Source organism: Littorina saxatilis, linkage group LG5, assembly GCF_037325665.1.
Source record: "Littorina saxatilis isolate snail1 linkage group LG5, US_GU_Lsax_2.0, whole genome shotgun sequence".
Taxonomy (NCBI): domain Eukaryota; kingdom Metazoa; phylum Mollusca; class Gastropoda; order Littorinimorpha; family Littorinidae; genus Littorina; species Littorina saxatilis.
The window spans coordinates 43,343,148-43,359,738 of NC_090249.1; the positions used below are offsets into that span (position 1 = coordinate 43,343,148).

At 40.3% G+C, this 16,591-nt stretch overlaps 1 protein-coding gene across 1 annotated transcript in view; it reads right to left on the reverse strand.

Moving 5' to 3' along the window:
• Positions 1-16,591, reverse strand: part of LOC138967769 (sucrase-isomaltase, intestinal-like) — a 65,757-nt gene that overhangs the window by 11,454 nt on the left and 37,712 nt on the right. Inside the window, exons 30-39 of the mRNA XM_070340424.1 lie at positions 15,289-15,388; positions 14,661-14,773; positions 14,030-14,155; positions 10,948-11,079; positions 6,977-7,114; positions 6,084-6,203; positions 2,684-2,810; positions 2,189-2,339; positions 1,595-1,728; positions 273-307 (exon numbers count right to left, since the gene is read on the reverse strand). Coding sequence (XP_070196525.1) covers positions 273-307; positions 1,595-1,728; positions 2,189-2,339; positions 2,684-2,810; positions 6,084-6,203; positions 6,977-7,114; positions 10,948-11,079; positions 14,030-14,155; positions 14,661-14,773; positions 15,289-15,388 — 1,176 coding nt within the window. The remainder of the gene's footprint in view (positions 1-272; positions 308-1,594; positions 1,729-2,188; positions 2,340-2,683; positions 2,811-6,083; positions 6,204-6,976; positions 7,115-10,947; positions 11,080-14,029; positions 14,156-14,660; positions 14,774-15,288; positions 15,389-16,591) is intronic.

The following is a 16,591-nucleotide window of genomic DNA, read 5'->3' on the forward strand; positions in this document are numbered from 1 at the left end:
GAATTTCGTACGAAATTTTTACTTCGGAGTAAATTGTTCGTGGAGTAAAAATTTCGTGTTACACCGGCAGCTTTGCTGAGGGTTTTCCAAAATGTATTGTTCGCTCCAAATTGAAATCTGCCAAACCTTTTGTCAATCATTACACGATCATTGTTTCTTACTGATGCTCTAAGCAGAGTTTTTTCCCCATCGTATAAACATTTGTTTTTCCGACATAGAACTTAAGCAGCTATAAGGGCAGTGAAAGAAAGATACAAACGCATTATACTTACGTATGGGATGCCAAACAGATTGAAATCCAGCATTCCTGCAATGGAAACAATTATCTGGATGTGTTTTGATTTGGTTTTAAACTTAAATTGATCTTTACAAAGAACAGTCCTATGTTACCCATATCTCGCACAGTAATTGCACACAGTAACTATTAGCGCTGACATGCAGCCAGGCATAAGCCAAATCTGTGTGTTATAGAGAACAATGCTGTAGATGTAATTATCGCTGATAATTAATATAAAGATCCCTCTCGGATTACCAATGCAATTTTTCCTGAATGTTTTGGCATGCTTAGAACCTAAGACTATAGTTAACTTATCAAGAAGGCTCTATAAGCCTTGCTTGTTGTGCTCCATTTACTAATTGATTGATTGCGGCTTTGTTATCTGAAAACATTTTCTGAATAAAATTGTTTAAACCAAGAAGGCTCCAGAAGACTAAGCTACTCTCAGGGGAACTGGAGGAGTAGGATGCAGCTTAAGTATTACAATCCGTGGCAGTCAAGCGTAGTCTCCAACACTCAAAGAAGCTGTTACAAGTCGATACACTTTATACGGCGAGAACTACTTATCGTGCACACTCATAATTTCATTAGAGTATTATATGATCTTAAACTTTATGAAGGTAAAAATGAGGATGAAATTAAAAGTTGCTTGTTCATTTCAATGCCTGTGATTCTCTCGGGTGCCAGGAGACTGTTTCTGAATAACTCTCACTTACTCTATTACACATGCCGTATGCATTTAGAGCGATTACTTTCCCTTTGGTTATTTGATCTTAATGAAGGTAGAGTAATATTTCTTTTTCATCCAGACGCAGATTGTGAACACTTTGAAACAGCGCTTAAATATATAAAACTCAACATGCATATTTTTCATAGTACAATTACCTTTACCTTTTCTGCTACCATTTTTCTTCCAAATGAAGGTAAATGGAATGTTTTGCAGATCAGTGCAAACATATCTCGGTAGATGTTCATATTTAAAAAAAATATATATATACATGCGATAGTGTGGATTTTGTTTAGCATTTAGTCTTTTTGTCTGGTTCAAATCGTGATCGAGGCTGTTTAAGAAAATAATTATGTTGAGAAACTGATCCAATTTTATCCTTAAAAACAGTCATGTACTTTCGCTAGTATCAGCCATATTAGAAAGAAAAAAACAGGGAAAACGCACACACAAAAAACACACACACCATTTTATATCTGCTCATAATTCCCACACGTTACTCATGAACCTCAACACCAATGTGCCTATAATGGAGTCGCGGATGTGCCCCCCCCCTACACACACACGTATTCCCTCAATTCTTTCAATACCTATAATCGACTGTCGCAGATGTGACCATACGCTGGTGTTATCCCCCAGCCAGTGACCGCCATCCTTGCCGCTACCGGGGAACGTCGAACGTGTGACCACCAGGCTTCTCTCCCCTGTCGCCGCTCTTGCCGCTCTGAAGAAAAAGAAGTCTTCATTTCTGAGAATTCTTCGAAAGTCTTCATAGATTGAAGTACTGGGTGACTCCCCCAAAAATGCAACCCACAACAATTTTAATAACGTCTAAATATATTAACCGAATAACTCTGTTTGGTGTACTTAAGTTCATGCACAGCTATGAAGCGATATTCACTAAACTCATATCACTGGAAAAATAACCCCCTCCGTTGTAAAGTCACACTTGCTCAATAGTGCACAAAATTCAAAAATGGTATGGATGTATTCCTCCACGGGAAATGCCCTGATCCTGCCTGTCATTGCTGTATTCAAGTGACTGATTGGCATGTCTAAGGTTGGTAATGGCACGGGATTTGCTGTGGGCGTAACCGTGTCAGAAAATACACACAGTGTGGAATAGACTGATGCTATTTACAAACCGTACATGTGCAAGGACACATACAGCGTAAACAACTTACTCCAGTGTGGGAGCGGTCTGACTCCAGCCGTAGAGACTGTGGACATCGTAGTGCCTGTACTGACCCCGGTCACCTTGTACGCCGTTCATACACACCGTCTTGTCTGCAAGGGTTCTGGGGTTGTCCGCGCTATCATAAATGTACGCCGCCACTGCAACAAAACAATAAACAGCAGAAAAGTTCAAAGTATATCCTGGTCGAAGGAAAGCAAGATTCTATGTTGTCTTTTATTCGGCCGCAGTGTATCCTGTATCAAACATGATCACTTTTGCAGCCTTGAATCTAGGATGAAGAAACCCAGGTAATTATATATTGTACATGTACGTCTGTGATGGAGGTTTTAGTGTTATAAAACGTTAAAGGCACATTCCTCCTTCCATTGCAGTTTGATAGAAAAATACAAATATAGGTTCAAAACCACCTGCTGTTCTGACAGAATCTATGAAAATAGAAGGGAACAAAAATGTTTCTTTCTTGTGTCAAAAGCAATCTCACATGGCCTGTATGGAGGTTCGTCCCAGCTGTTGTTCTTGCACTGCAGACTCCAGTAGGGTGTGTCATTTTTAGGCCAGTTCCACGGTCTCTCCTCGTTGGTCCCGAAGTTTGCTGGCTCGTTCATGTCCTGTGATGTTAATATTTAGTGGAATTTTTATCACTATGGTTTTTTTTTAGATTTTAAATATATATATATATATATGACTAAGTGCCAAAAGGTGCGCACGAAAAGCGGACAAAGGGGCTAAAAAATAAAAGTTGACAAACACGACTGATATTGTGATTTTTGTTAAGACAACAGATGCTGGAACCCAATTACGAAAAGAAAAGATAAATGTACCCAAATGATTTTACAAATAACGATAATTTTGTTCGTTATATCCTTCAAAACGGCACTGAGTCATAGCATTAAGGTTATCTCGCACGTTTTTAAAGCTAGGGCTTTGAAACTTGGCACACAACCAAAGTATAATGACCTCCAGGTATGGTGCACATCACATTAAACAACATTGAATTTCAAGGTCACAGCGAGGTTAAATTTCCTTTGCAAACTGGAAAATTGTCGTTGTCACGTCTTACATGTTTTAATACTAGATCAGTTAGACTTTACATACTTCACATAATTTCAGCATTTTTATAAAACCTCATTAAAAGTGACCTGCTGGTTAATCTTTGTCAAAGTTCAAGGTCACAGCGGGGTCACATCTGGTCCAAATGTGGAATATTTTCAATTTATTCAGCGCGTTTATAGCACGAGCTTTGAAAATACACACAGTTCTAGTGTATAATGTTCACACACGATTAAAGTCTGGTTGAAAAAGTCAAGGTCACAGCAGGGTCGCGTTGAGGTCAAACATATACATTTTTTCAATGAGGTTTTCTCATATGTTTTTGAAGCTACGGCCTTGAAACTTGGCACACTACGCAAGTTAAATTAAACCTCATCAAATTCCAAGGTCACAGTAAGGTTAAAGATCCTTTAAGGATATTTTCTAAAAAAGGTGACCGCCTGGTTAATGTTTGTCAAATTTCAAGGTCACAGCAGTGCCATCTGAATTAAACTTTGAAAAATTGTCAATTTCTTCAACTAGTTTTATAGTGTTTGAAGTCATTCACACATGATGAAAGTCTGGTTGATAAAATCAAACGTCAAGGTCGCAGCGGGGTCGCATTGAAGTCAGACACATACAATTGTCATTTTCACGAACGCCTTTTAAGCAACACCTTTGAAACTTCACACATTCCAAAGTTTTGATGTTGTTTGGTTATAATCAAAGTGTGGTCAATTTCCATGATTGAGAGCATTCAGAGGGGTCAAGTTGAGGTCACACAAAAAGTGATAATCTTTATAAGACTCACGTTTGCTGCTATTGCTCACTTGACATTGGTGAAAGTGCTTATTTTATAATTGTTGATCTTGATGTTTTGACCAATTAATATTACCAGGATCAACCATACCAGAAGTTGTCAAACCTCAAACCTGTTGGAAGTTTCAAAGATTTAAGCATCAACAAATTTCTATTTGATTTGACCTTAAATAACAGATTTGACCTTAAATCTTAAAACAGATCAACCAGACTTTGGTTTTATATAAATTGAAGTTCAATACAATTTCCTTTTTTTTTTACCCAAACCATAACGCCACTTTGACCTTGACATTTGACTAAGGTCGACCAGACTTGGTTCATGTTTGCTGGTGTTGTCCATTTGTAAATGTACTGATATCTGAAATATGACATGACTTATGTTTTGTCGTTCCATGCTACATGCAGTGTCCGAACAATCTCATTTTTACCCACACGAGACCCTGCTATGACCTTCACATTTCTCAAGGATCAACCTTGAATTCTCCATGTTGAACAATCATTAAGCAAAAGCGTTGTTTGAAGTTTGAAGGTTCTAGCTTCAAAAATCTCTGAAAAAATATGTTTCATCCGTTTTCTGAACCACATGTGACCCAGCCGTGACCTTGAAATCTGACAAGGGTCAACAAGACTTTTACCATGCATGGGGGCGATTAAACCCCAAATGTGTGTGAAGTTTCAAGGTTTCAACTTAAAAAACGTCTGAGAAAAATATACATTTTCCTTTTTGGACAATGTGTTGCACGCAAGACAACACGACAAACGCTCGTGTTATCATTCTTTTACTTTAAGGTCGACTTGCGTGCCCGCTCTTTCGCTAATCTCAATTAAAATTCATCTTGGAAGTTCGGTTTTATTACGCTTTTAATTAAGAAGATTAAACTAAGACAACAAATAGTTAGTTTTACCCATTAAACTCGATAAGGTAGTGACATTTTATGTTGAACGCAAGATGGTGTCGCACGCAAGATCTGAAAAGATGTTGACGACATAATTTCAACACTTGATAGCGAATTCGTGGTTCGTGATTTCTTCACAAATTTTGAACACAGAATGTGTCACGTGGTTCCGTAGATGAAGTAGATCTTTGTACATGTAAATTTTGTTTTTAAAATAAAATAACCGTTAATTACCGAACATTTTGTCGCACGCAAGATATGACGAAATTTTCAAATCGTTTTCAAAAATGCTGTTCAAAAGTTCTGCAGTCTTTGCTGGATTACTTGAAAGACAGCAGTTTGATACACCGTTATCGCTTGACGTGTCGACATCCATTCCAGAATTTTTGAAAAAGAAATTTAGTAAATATCTGCGATTGAAAAATGTATGCCGTGATGACGACACATCTTGCGTGCGACACCTTAAAATTCGGTTATCGAAAAAAAAAAAAATTCTCTCGAGATTTAGATTTGACGTTTGGTCTCGTCTGTAAAGCGATGTTTCAGGCATTCAATCAAACTAAATGCAATTCATTTGTGCTTCTTGTTATTTTTCTGTGGCATATTCAAAACACGAGGTATCACGATGTCCGTTTTCAGATGGCCGGTTTTGGCGTTATTTTTGACTTTAAACAAAGATAACTTCAAAACCGTTCAAGTCAGACACACGAAATTATGTCCACTATCTCTTCGCACATTCATCCACACACACACCAATTTTCAGCAGACACACGTTTTTAGAAACATTTTTATTGTAAAACAAAGTCGTCTTTTGTTCTGTGAGCACCTTTTGGCATATATATATTTTTAATATGTTTCTTTATAAGTTTCTTTGCCCCACGCGATAATTTTATGTTTTTTCTCATTTCAATACATGTTTCTACTCAATCTGAACTATCCATTGTCAATAATGATTGAGGCAACTCGGTACCACCCCTAATCTCTAGTCTGTCATCCAGTAGTCTCGAATATTTAAAACGCCAATTCGCTCATATCATCATACTATCAACGTCAAGACTTAAATAAGAAATGCTGCATTGTGTATACATTTCGTATTTATTTATTTGAAGAGTTCCGTCACACAAAAGAGATACTCACAATCCAGATCCCGTCAAAGCGAGTTTTATTCTGATGGTGTTTGACAATGAGGTCCTTCCATACTTGGTGTGTAACGCTCTTGAAGTAGTCCGGAAACACCACTTTGCCTTTTGGCCATACCTGCACAAGGATCAGAATAATTCAAATCAATTCAAGTCAAAAATACTGAATTATCTGAATGTCAGACGAACAGAATGTTTTCTTTTGCCCCATATACACATATATTACATCACTCTCAAAACATATAAATAAACACATAGAATTCATCTGCACACACATAACCTAAACCACACACATCCATACCCGCACCCCAACATACATATCCACATATCCAGTCATGTGTCCATTATTAATTATAAATACATTAACATTTATGTCATTGTAAGTCAACCTAAAGAGGCCTATAATACGATATGAAAATGTTTTCATTAAAATCCATAATAAAGGCACATTGCCCGGATTCAAAATCGAACATAATCCAGCTATTAAAAAAGCATGCTTAAAACCACAGTAAGTTCAGGGCATAAGATTAAACAATTGTATCGCTAGACAAGCAGGAAGCAAAATTGTGAATTTTGTGTTATTAAGCATGGAAGTGTATTCATTTATCTAATGTTTTTGGAGTCCGTTCTTAACATTTTAACTGATTCGAAAGGTTAGGATTTAAGTTCCAGGCTAAAGTTCCATAAAATGAAAAGCTGGTCTTGTGGACGTCTATGTGGGATATCAAAGGTAAAAAAAAAGGAGATCCATAGAAACTTGTACCTCTGTGGAATAATAAAACTCATACACACAAGTAGGCTACATGTGTTTATACTCTTATTTCCTCAAGGCATTATTATAATCCCGCCCCCACCCCATCCCCCTTTCCCCCCAAAAAAAACCAAACTTACAAATCCCAGCATTGAACCATCATCATCTGAACTGTTGGCAGGAATGTCAAAGTCTGAAGGCCACATGATGTTGGCCTTGACCTTCTTCATTTCCTCATACGGCTCGTAGTTAGTCTCGTTGACAATGATGCAAGGATCCTGCAAATGATCAAATACACAGTCCTTCACCTGTGAACGATTCGGCTCACCATCACAGATATGTCGGGCCAGGGTTTATACATGCGATATAGTCATGTAGTATTCTGTTTATCCCACATACTGTTCTTGCGTACGTGTCTTTTGCTCCAAACGTCCCTCAGTCGAAGCGTCATAATTGAAGACTCTTCAAATGGAACCTCGATCTCTCCCAAAGCCTCGTGTGATCTTTGACGTAAAAGCAAAGAGACGTCACTCTGGAAAGCATAGCGTGACGTGTACGTTCTCAAAACAATGAACGTAAAAGTGTTCCCAGAATGACGTTTGTATCGGTGTCTCTTGGCATCACGAGCAGTGGAAAATCAGGCCCCTGCCAGACTAGCTTGACACGACCTCATTCACATGAACTGTGGTTTGAACGCTATTGTTTATGTCATCTCTTCAGCGGTGTCTCTCACTTAGGGGAAGGGCTCCTAATATGGACCACCTTCTGTTCTGACAAACTAACGGCGCTAGAGCGCTCAAAAAAGTTTTATTCGCTGTATTCACCCTCTCTGGATAACTTGCACATGTCAAAACAGTTGCAAAAACACAAATCTCAAAACCGTTAGGCTTTTTCTCTTTTTTTTACTTTTGGCAGCGTTCACTCTAAATTTGCCACCTAAAACGAACTTGTTTCTGTCCACAGCCAAAGATTTTTTCACACAAAAATTGCTATATATGACAGCTAAAACAGTATTTGTTACATTTTAGCAGTGTTGGCCCTGAGTTTCTACTGCAAACACAAAATAATAGCAAAATCTCAAAGTATGTGCGAGTCCCCTAATATGGACCACCTTCAACAAATCGAAGAAAATAAAATCTAAAGGCTATTTTCATTAATTCATTAAGAAGCTTGCTGGAAATAACCTATAACTAGCCCTCGAGATTTAAAAAAAATGCAACAAAAAGTCTTCTTTTTGTGGAAGTTGATAATTTCACTTATTTTCACTCTGTTTTTGATAAGCTTCTTTAGTTTCCTGGTGTGCTTCAAATAATGCTCTCATCAACCCGAAACAGATAAATTTAGAGCATATTTTATTTGTATCATATTATTTTGAAGTATAGGGGGCTTTTTACAGTGATTCGTGAAGGCCGCTTTACTGGTCCATATTAGGCGCCCAGGCTCCTAATATGGACCCTTTGTGATTTTTTCTGTATTTAATTTTTGCTGAATGTCTATCAAAGCTATTTCACTATAATTAGGCCTAACGGTTAACCTAAGAGAGAAGGACTACCAAACACAAAATGAAACTTCTTCGCAAAAAAACAAGCTAGTTATCAGCGTGAAACAAAAAGTGGTCTACATTAGGAGCCCTTCCCCTACGTACGATAAAAGGTAATATCACTCCACTTGAACCCATACCAAAATCAAAATCCTTACTTGCTGCCTGTCCGGACTTGGGAATTGTAGATTAACTTATTCTTCGACAACACGAGACTGAGCTAAAATAGACGAATTCCGAAAATAACTCTGTCGGGTTTGTATGGGTTGTCAAAGAGTTAATACCCTTGCTTTTAGTGAGACAAACAGTTCACGGGCCAGTCACTATCGAGGGGTGTGTACGAAACACGCGGACAAGGAGCACGTGTGGATTTGTTTGTCTCACCAAAAGCAAGAGTATTCACTATGTCACAACTCATACAAACCCGACAGAGTTATTCCCGAACATCGTCGATTAGAACGTCATGGTTCCTTTTTTAATTTTTTATAACTGTTGTCTAATTTGTAATTTATATTGACGATATCTGTTTGACTGATATATGTTTTTGAGTCACTTGAGAAAAAGTGACTCTATGTAATCGGTCAGTGTTAGTCTGTCCGGCCGGCCGTCCGGCCGGCCGGCCGTCCGGCCGGCCGTCCGTAGACACCACCTTAACGTTGGACTTTTCTCGGAAACTATCAAAGCGATCGGGCTCATATTTTGTTTAGTCGTGACCTCCAATGACCTCTACACTTTAACGATGGTTTCGTTGACCTTTGACCTTTTTCAAGGTCACAGGTCAGCGTCAAAGGAAAAATTAGACATTTTATATCTTTGACAAAGTTCATCGGATGTGATTGAAACTTTGTAGGATTATTCTTTACATCAAAGTATTTACATCTGTAGCCTTTTACGAACGTTATCAGAAAAACAAGGGAGATAACTAGCCTTTTCTGTTCGGCAACACACAACTTAACGTTGGGCTTTTCTCGGAAACTATAAAAGTGACCGGGCTCAAATTTTATGTGAACGTGACTCATTGTGTTGTGAATAGCAATTTCTTCCTGTCCATCTGATGCCTCATATAATATTCAGAACTGCGAAAGTGACTCGATCGAGCGTTTGCTCTTCTTGTTCATCTTGGTCTGATGGAGTCACTTGTACACATGCAAGAATATTGCTATTTCATATGTCACGTGGATTTCCATTGGTCAATTGGGCAAAACTGAGCTCATTGTAAAAGTGATATCGACGACATTTCCGTCGATATCAGTTTTGACATCGACGACCTCTTTATTGCTTCCCCACTTCAAAAACAAAAACACCTAAATTTAAAAATAAACAAATATATATGAAAATGTAATGATCCCAGAATTTAGTTGAGCAAGTGACTAAAGACTTTTTGAAAGAAAAGACATTTTTAAATACTGAAAAGTACAAGAAAAGAGTGAACAAAAAGAAATAATAATCAGAGGGAGGGATATGGAACAGCCAAAAGTGAGACAAATACTTTTGTAATTTCTTTACAGTAAATACAAAATGTCCAGGGAATTAGCAATATATCTAACATTGACCGACTGTGTGATGATATCTTCTGCTATTGGTCTGTTTCGACAGTGATATCAAAATCTCGACCTCCGGTCTCGATTTTGATATCACTGTCTCAACAGACCATAGCAGAAGATATCGTCACACAGTCGGTCAATATTGGGTACTACTAGTTTTTCGTTTTTCTTGTTAAACCTCTACCGCCCCCCTCCTCCCCGCCCTCTGCTTACCGCGTGTGGACACCTACATAATCAAATACAGTTTTCCTGTTCGCACCTTTTTGTAACGAGTCTAAATATTACTTTTAAACATGAAGCCTTTTAAGCAAAATCATGGAAAACATACGCTTATCTATGATCACATTACATTATTCCAGGGCGACCGTACTCAAAGTGGTGTGCTTTTAAAGTAAAATTAATGTTAAAGTAGTCATAACAATAATGAAGAGGGCATTCACACACACCCACCCACACATACACACTCACACACACACGCACACACACACGCACGCACACACACCAACAACCCCCCCAACATACACACACGCATGCAGGCACGGACGCAAGCACACACACATACACACACACACACACACACACACACACACACACACACACACACATAGACACAGACACACACAGACACACACAGACACACACACACACACACACACACACACACACACACCACAAGGAAAGAAACAAACACAGACAGAAACACACACACACACACACACACACACGCACACACACACGCACACACACACACACACACACGCACACACACTCACACACACACACACAGACACACACACAAGCCCCCCACCCCCTCACACACACACACACACACCACAAGGAAAGAAACAAACACAGACAGAAAGAAACACACACACACACACTCACACACACACACACACACACACACACACACACACACACAAGCCCCCCACCCCCTCACACACACACACACACACACACACACACACACACACACACACACACACACACACACACACACACGTGTAAAGATAATTATCTAACGTACCAGGATAATGATGGTCCTCATGCCTCCATCACGCAGAGTGTCAAAGTAGTCAGCGAGTCCTGCAAAGTTGGCCTGGTCAATGGTGAAAATCTTCCTCTCGTCCATGTGGTCAATGTCCGCGTACTGGACGTCCTGAAATCAGATCAGTAATACTTCGTACAAAGAAAGCTCTCTCTCTATTGTGTGAACGACGTGAATGCACACAGTGCAGGAAAGAATGGTTGACAGGAGAGATATAATCAGGGCTCCCCACGGACGCCCCTCCAAGTGCGTCCCGGGACCCCCACTTTCAATTTTTAGAGGGTCCATGGACCCCCACAGCAGAATATTAGAGGGTCCTAAGGGTCCAAAAGCCGAAAAGTCCCAGTGTACTTATAAAACATTGTGGTCACGTATTGTGTACTGTGAACGATATTCTTTCTTGGAATATTTTGGTGGACATGACAATTCAGGACCCGCTCTTTTAAAGTCTAGTGCGTCCCGGGACCCCCTCCAAACATGTCTAGTACGTGTTTTCAGCTTCTAGTGCGTATATGACGCAGGGACGCGCTCAATGGGGAGCCCTGCATAATTATACAGGAGCGCTGTGTCTTTCCAAAACAGTGTTTGTCCTTTTTCTTGTTTTTGAGTCACTTGAGAAAAAGTGACTCTATGTAATCGGTCAGTGTTAGTCTGTCCGGCCGGCCGGCCGTCCGTAGACACCACCTTAACGTTGGACTTTTCTCGGAAACTATCAAAGCGATCGGGCTCATATTTTGTTTAGTCGTGACCTCCAATGACCTCTACACTTTAACGATGGTTTCGTTGACCTTTGACCTTTTTCAAGGTCACAGGTCAGCGTCAAAGGAAAAATTAGACATTTTATATCTTTGACAAAGTTCATCGGATGTGATTGAAACTTTGTAGGATTATTCTTTACATCAAAGTATTTACATCTGTAGCCTTTTACGAACGTTATCAGAAAAACAAGGGAGATAACTAGCCTTTTCTGTTCGGCAACACACAACTTAACGTTGGGCTTTTCTCGGAAACTATAAAAGTGACCGGGCTCAAATTTTATGTGAACGTGACTCCCAGTGACCTCTACACTTTGACGTCTGCTTTGGTGACCTTTGACCTTTTTCAAGGTCACAGGTATGCTTCAGGTATGCATTGTGTTGTGAATAGCAATTTCTTCCTGTCCATCTGATGCCTCATATAATATTCAGAACTGCGAAAGTGACTCGATCGAGCGTTTGCTCTTCTTGTTATCTTTCTTTTATTATATCCATCAAACACGATATAACACCATAATTTAGTCGAGAAAACCCTTTTTCCTTAACGAATAATATTATGAACAGAAGAATGTTCCCTGTGCAACGCATCTGTATCGAGCGGTAACAAAACGCTTGTCTATCCCTAACAAGAATCTAACGGTGTCTTCGTGGCTATATCATACGGAACGCGGATCGTATCAACTGATGCATCAAATTGATGCATCCAAAACCAAGAATTTGATGCATCATTTTCACAATTTGATGCATCGTTTGGATGCATCAGAATTTTCGGGTTTTCCCGGAAAGTGCCGAGCAAAAAACAAAATTTGAACCGGAATACGAAGCGAAACGAACTATTTTCACAGATGTGACAGAATGAGAATCACTCGCCGCCGGTGATTCCCCCACAGCGCGTCACGTCAACACTCAACAACTGAGGGTTAACATTAAGACAGACATACACTGTGCATTTCAAAAAACACTTGCCGTTCAAGGGCTTCTTGTGTGTAAGATCCCGATCGCAAAACATTTGCACAATAAGAAAAGGTTCGCCGAACACCAGTCAAAAACGATTCTTCTTCGGCCATGTTGAAAACGTCGGAAAACGAAAGTTTGAGTCGAAGGCGAAGGTCAAGGGCGTCAAACCTTCGTGTGCACAGAAAACAAACCACAAACAAAACAAGAAATGCCTTAAAATGCATAATGCCGTGACTTTGACTTGTTCCCTATTTAATGGTATGTTGTACGTTTATTTTTGTTTTATCTAACCAATCTGTTTATATTCGTCAAAATGTCATTTAAAGTTTTTTCGTGCTCAGGCATTTCTTACGGAAAGACCGGAAATGAATGATCTTTCGCATGCATACAAAACCGAAAGTGATGCATCAAAATGATGCATCATTTTCTAAAAGGATGCATCAGTTTTGGAAAATGATGCATCCTTTTTGAAAATGATGCATCCTTTTGTGAAAATGACGCATCGAATTGTGAAAATGATGCATCAAATCTTGGTTTTGGATGCATCAATTTGATGCATCAGTTGATACGATCCGCGTTCCGTAATATCAGACTTAAAAGCACAGTTCTTCCCATGATTGAAAACAGTTGAGATAACCATCTGAGATCTGACCAGGCGTTTACCTGAGATAAGACCATCCCTCCCCTTAGACACACCAAAAATCAACATCCTCACTGCTTTTTGTGCGGAGTGAAAATGTTTAAGTTCTAATAAACCTCTAGCGACTTTTGTTTTTTTGTTTGTTGTCAAATGTGTTCGCAAAACACATCCGACTTCACAGTAAGCAATGAGGATGTTGATATTTTAGAAGGATGATCTCATCTCATGTTTAAGCCTGGTCAGATGCGAGATAGTGAGTCGAATCGTTTGCATGGAGAGGACTAGCTGTGCCTTTAATGAGTGTAGCCAAGTTTAACACTTTCTACCCCACCTATGTTGACCAAGTTTTTTTTAGCCGAGACCAGCTGTGCTGCAGCAGGTCACTCAGAATTGTAGTAACCGTGTATCAACACGCTGGAATGCAGGCGTTACATGGACGTTACAGGAAGCGACTGAAGCTTAACAGTCTAAGCGGATATATCCGTACCTGGTCAGACAGAGCCTTATGAGTGGGTACGGATATATCCGTACCTGGGAGACAATGGGTTTAAGGCGTGAGCTAACCGTTTTGCACAATTTAAAGCACGCGTGCAACACGTAACAAAAGCATTTTGGGAAAAAACAGTACTTTTTGATAAGTCAAATAACACATCAGTGACCACAAATGATGTACTTGCAGTCGAAAATATAGCAAGCATGCAATGCTTACGTGAGGTATGTCATAACTCTTGGTCTGCTCCACCGCTCTTTGCATGTTGGTCAGATTGTTGTAACCATAGCGACACAGCTGGAAGCCCAGGGACCAGTAGGGTGGCATCATCGGTCGACCAATCACCTGCAGCAGTTAGTAACTATGTTTAAATATATATACTTATCAACTTCAAATCGTATCAATGAAAGAAGGTGTTAAATAAACTGATAAATCAATTAGTTAATCACTCACTCATTCAATAGATTGCATATCCGAATCAATTTGTGATAAGTTTATGCCTACTAATCTGACATTTTAAATCGCTAATTGGGGGTTAAAACACACGTTAAGTTCAAGATCTCATTTGCCTCTACAACTCGTTTGTATCGGTAGATAAGAGCGGCTCAGTAAATACTTCTCAATAATTATGCTGAATAAAAAATAAAAAGTCGTAACCTGGATGGAACCCAAATCTCAAGTGCGAACGTCTATATTTGTTTGTCTGTGCCTGTGATGATGTCCGTGGCTATACGCCAATGTGAGTGTCTACGTCTGTATGCAGGTCTGTGCCTATCCATGTACGTCTGTGCATTTATGTGCGCACGTGCGTCTGTCTGTATGTCCAAAAAAACACGTGACGCCACTCTACCTGTGTGTACTGCTGCACGACGTTCTCGGGACTGGGTCCCAGGAAGACGTAGAAATCCAGAACACCGCCAATAGTCCGCCACGTCAACATGGGGCCGGGACTCAGGGCGTACTCTGCAATGATGCATACAAGTAGAAACACAACACAGATAGACAGATCTACGGACAGATGAATACGTTAAATAAGTTTTAAAAACAAACAATAACGGAGATGAAATGGGCTGTAACAGTATCGTGTGGTTGGTAACAGGATTTCGTTAAACGCTAACACAGTCATGTTTGATTGGCAACATTTCGCGTGCGTGGCTATACGTGCGTGTGCGCAAGCGTGCGTGCGTATGCGTGCGTGTGTGTTTGTGTGTGTGTGTATGTGTTTTTGTGTGTGTGAGTGCGTGTGCGTATGAGATGTGTGTGTGTATTTATGTGTGTGTGTGTATGTGTGTGTGTGTGTGTGTGTATGTGTGTGCTCTGTCAACATAAAAACATGATTGATCCTTTGTTTCTCATTATGATCAGTGCTGTGTGTTTGCCTGAACTATTCTTATCTGTGCAGTGTTGACGTTTATGTTACTTTGACAAAAAAACATCAGAAGACATATATGCATATCACACATGTATCAAAACCTCACCCTGTGCATTGCTGTTGAGGAGGAAGACACCGTGCGTGTTGCCGTGTGAATCCTCCACACAGGTGTAGAAGGGATGGACGCCGTACAGGTTGTTGTCGCCCTGTGTAGATAAAAAATGCGAAGGGTGTTAATGGGCAGAATATACCTGCGCAGTTTCAGCGATACACACGACGCACGATCTATTATTTATGCCGCGATAGGGATTATGACGAGTACTTGGCCTGTTTTCCTTTCATGCAACGGCTGGGATAAGCTGCAGTGCGTCGTCGGTCCTGCTGAAGTTACATAATTATGTGAGCGGAGCCCCTAACAAACACGAGACGCTTAACCTTCACATTGCTTTCTGGGTCGTGGACGACCTCCACGACCCAGAGCTTCACAAAGTTAAAGATGAAAATATCTCAGAAACTATTGGGAGTTTTGGATTAAGAAATCGTGTAATCCTCAAATACCACCTCCGATCAACCACTTTCTGGAGGATTATCTTTGTAAACGAACACATGAACAATGATTTTATTTGAACTCGGCAGTCCGGATGATGTATTTGTTTGTGTGTTTGCTTAACGCCCAGCCGACCACGAAGGGCCATATCAGGGCGGTGCTGCTTTGACATTTAACGTGCGCCACACACAAGAGAGAAGTCGCAGCACAGGCTTCATGTCTCACCCAGTCACCTTATTCTGACACCGGACCAACCAGTCCTAGCACTAACCCCATAATGCCAGACGCCAGGCGGAGCAGCCACTAGATTGCCAATTTTAAAGTCTTAGGTATGACCCACCCGGGGTTCGAACCCACGACCTCCCGCTCACTGGGCGGACGCCTTACCACTAGCTAGGCTACCGTGTTGCGGTCCCGGATGATGTAGGTCGTTGGTGACTCGTATGGAATTAAAGAAGGAACTTACGATGTTTACCCCTATTCAGTCGGATGGCGTGGGTCGTGTACGACCCATACTCTGCAAAGAGGCGGAAACAAGTTTCCATGGCGTGGGTCGTGTACGACCCATACATTTTACGTTGAATCCTTCCTTACTAGTACAAGTACACGACGTACATCATCTGGACTGGGTAGTCGAAAGCGTGATCCGGTGAAGGTTAAAGCGATATTAAAACATTGGGTCAATCTGTCGGCCTGAAAGGTCGAAACTGAAAACACTGTCAGTCTTCACCGAGTCATGGTCGGCCGAAACCCTTCGACCGAGACAGGTCGAACCAGTCTCGGTAAAATATATCAACAGTGAACCAACTTTGCATAAAACGATTTAAATACAAAAGTAGGATAATTTGAAATCAAACGTGTC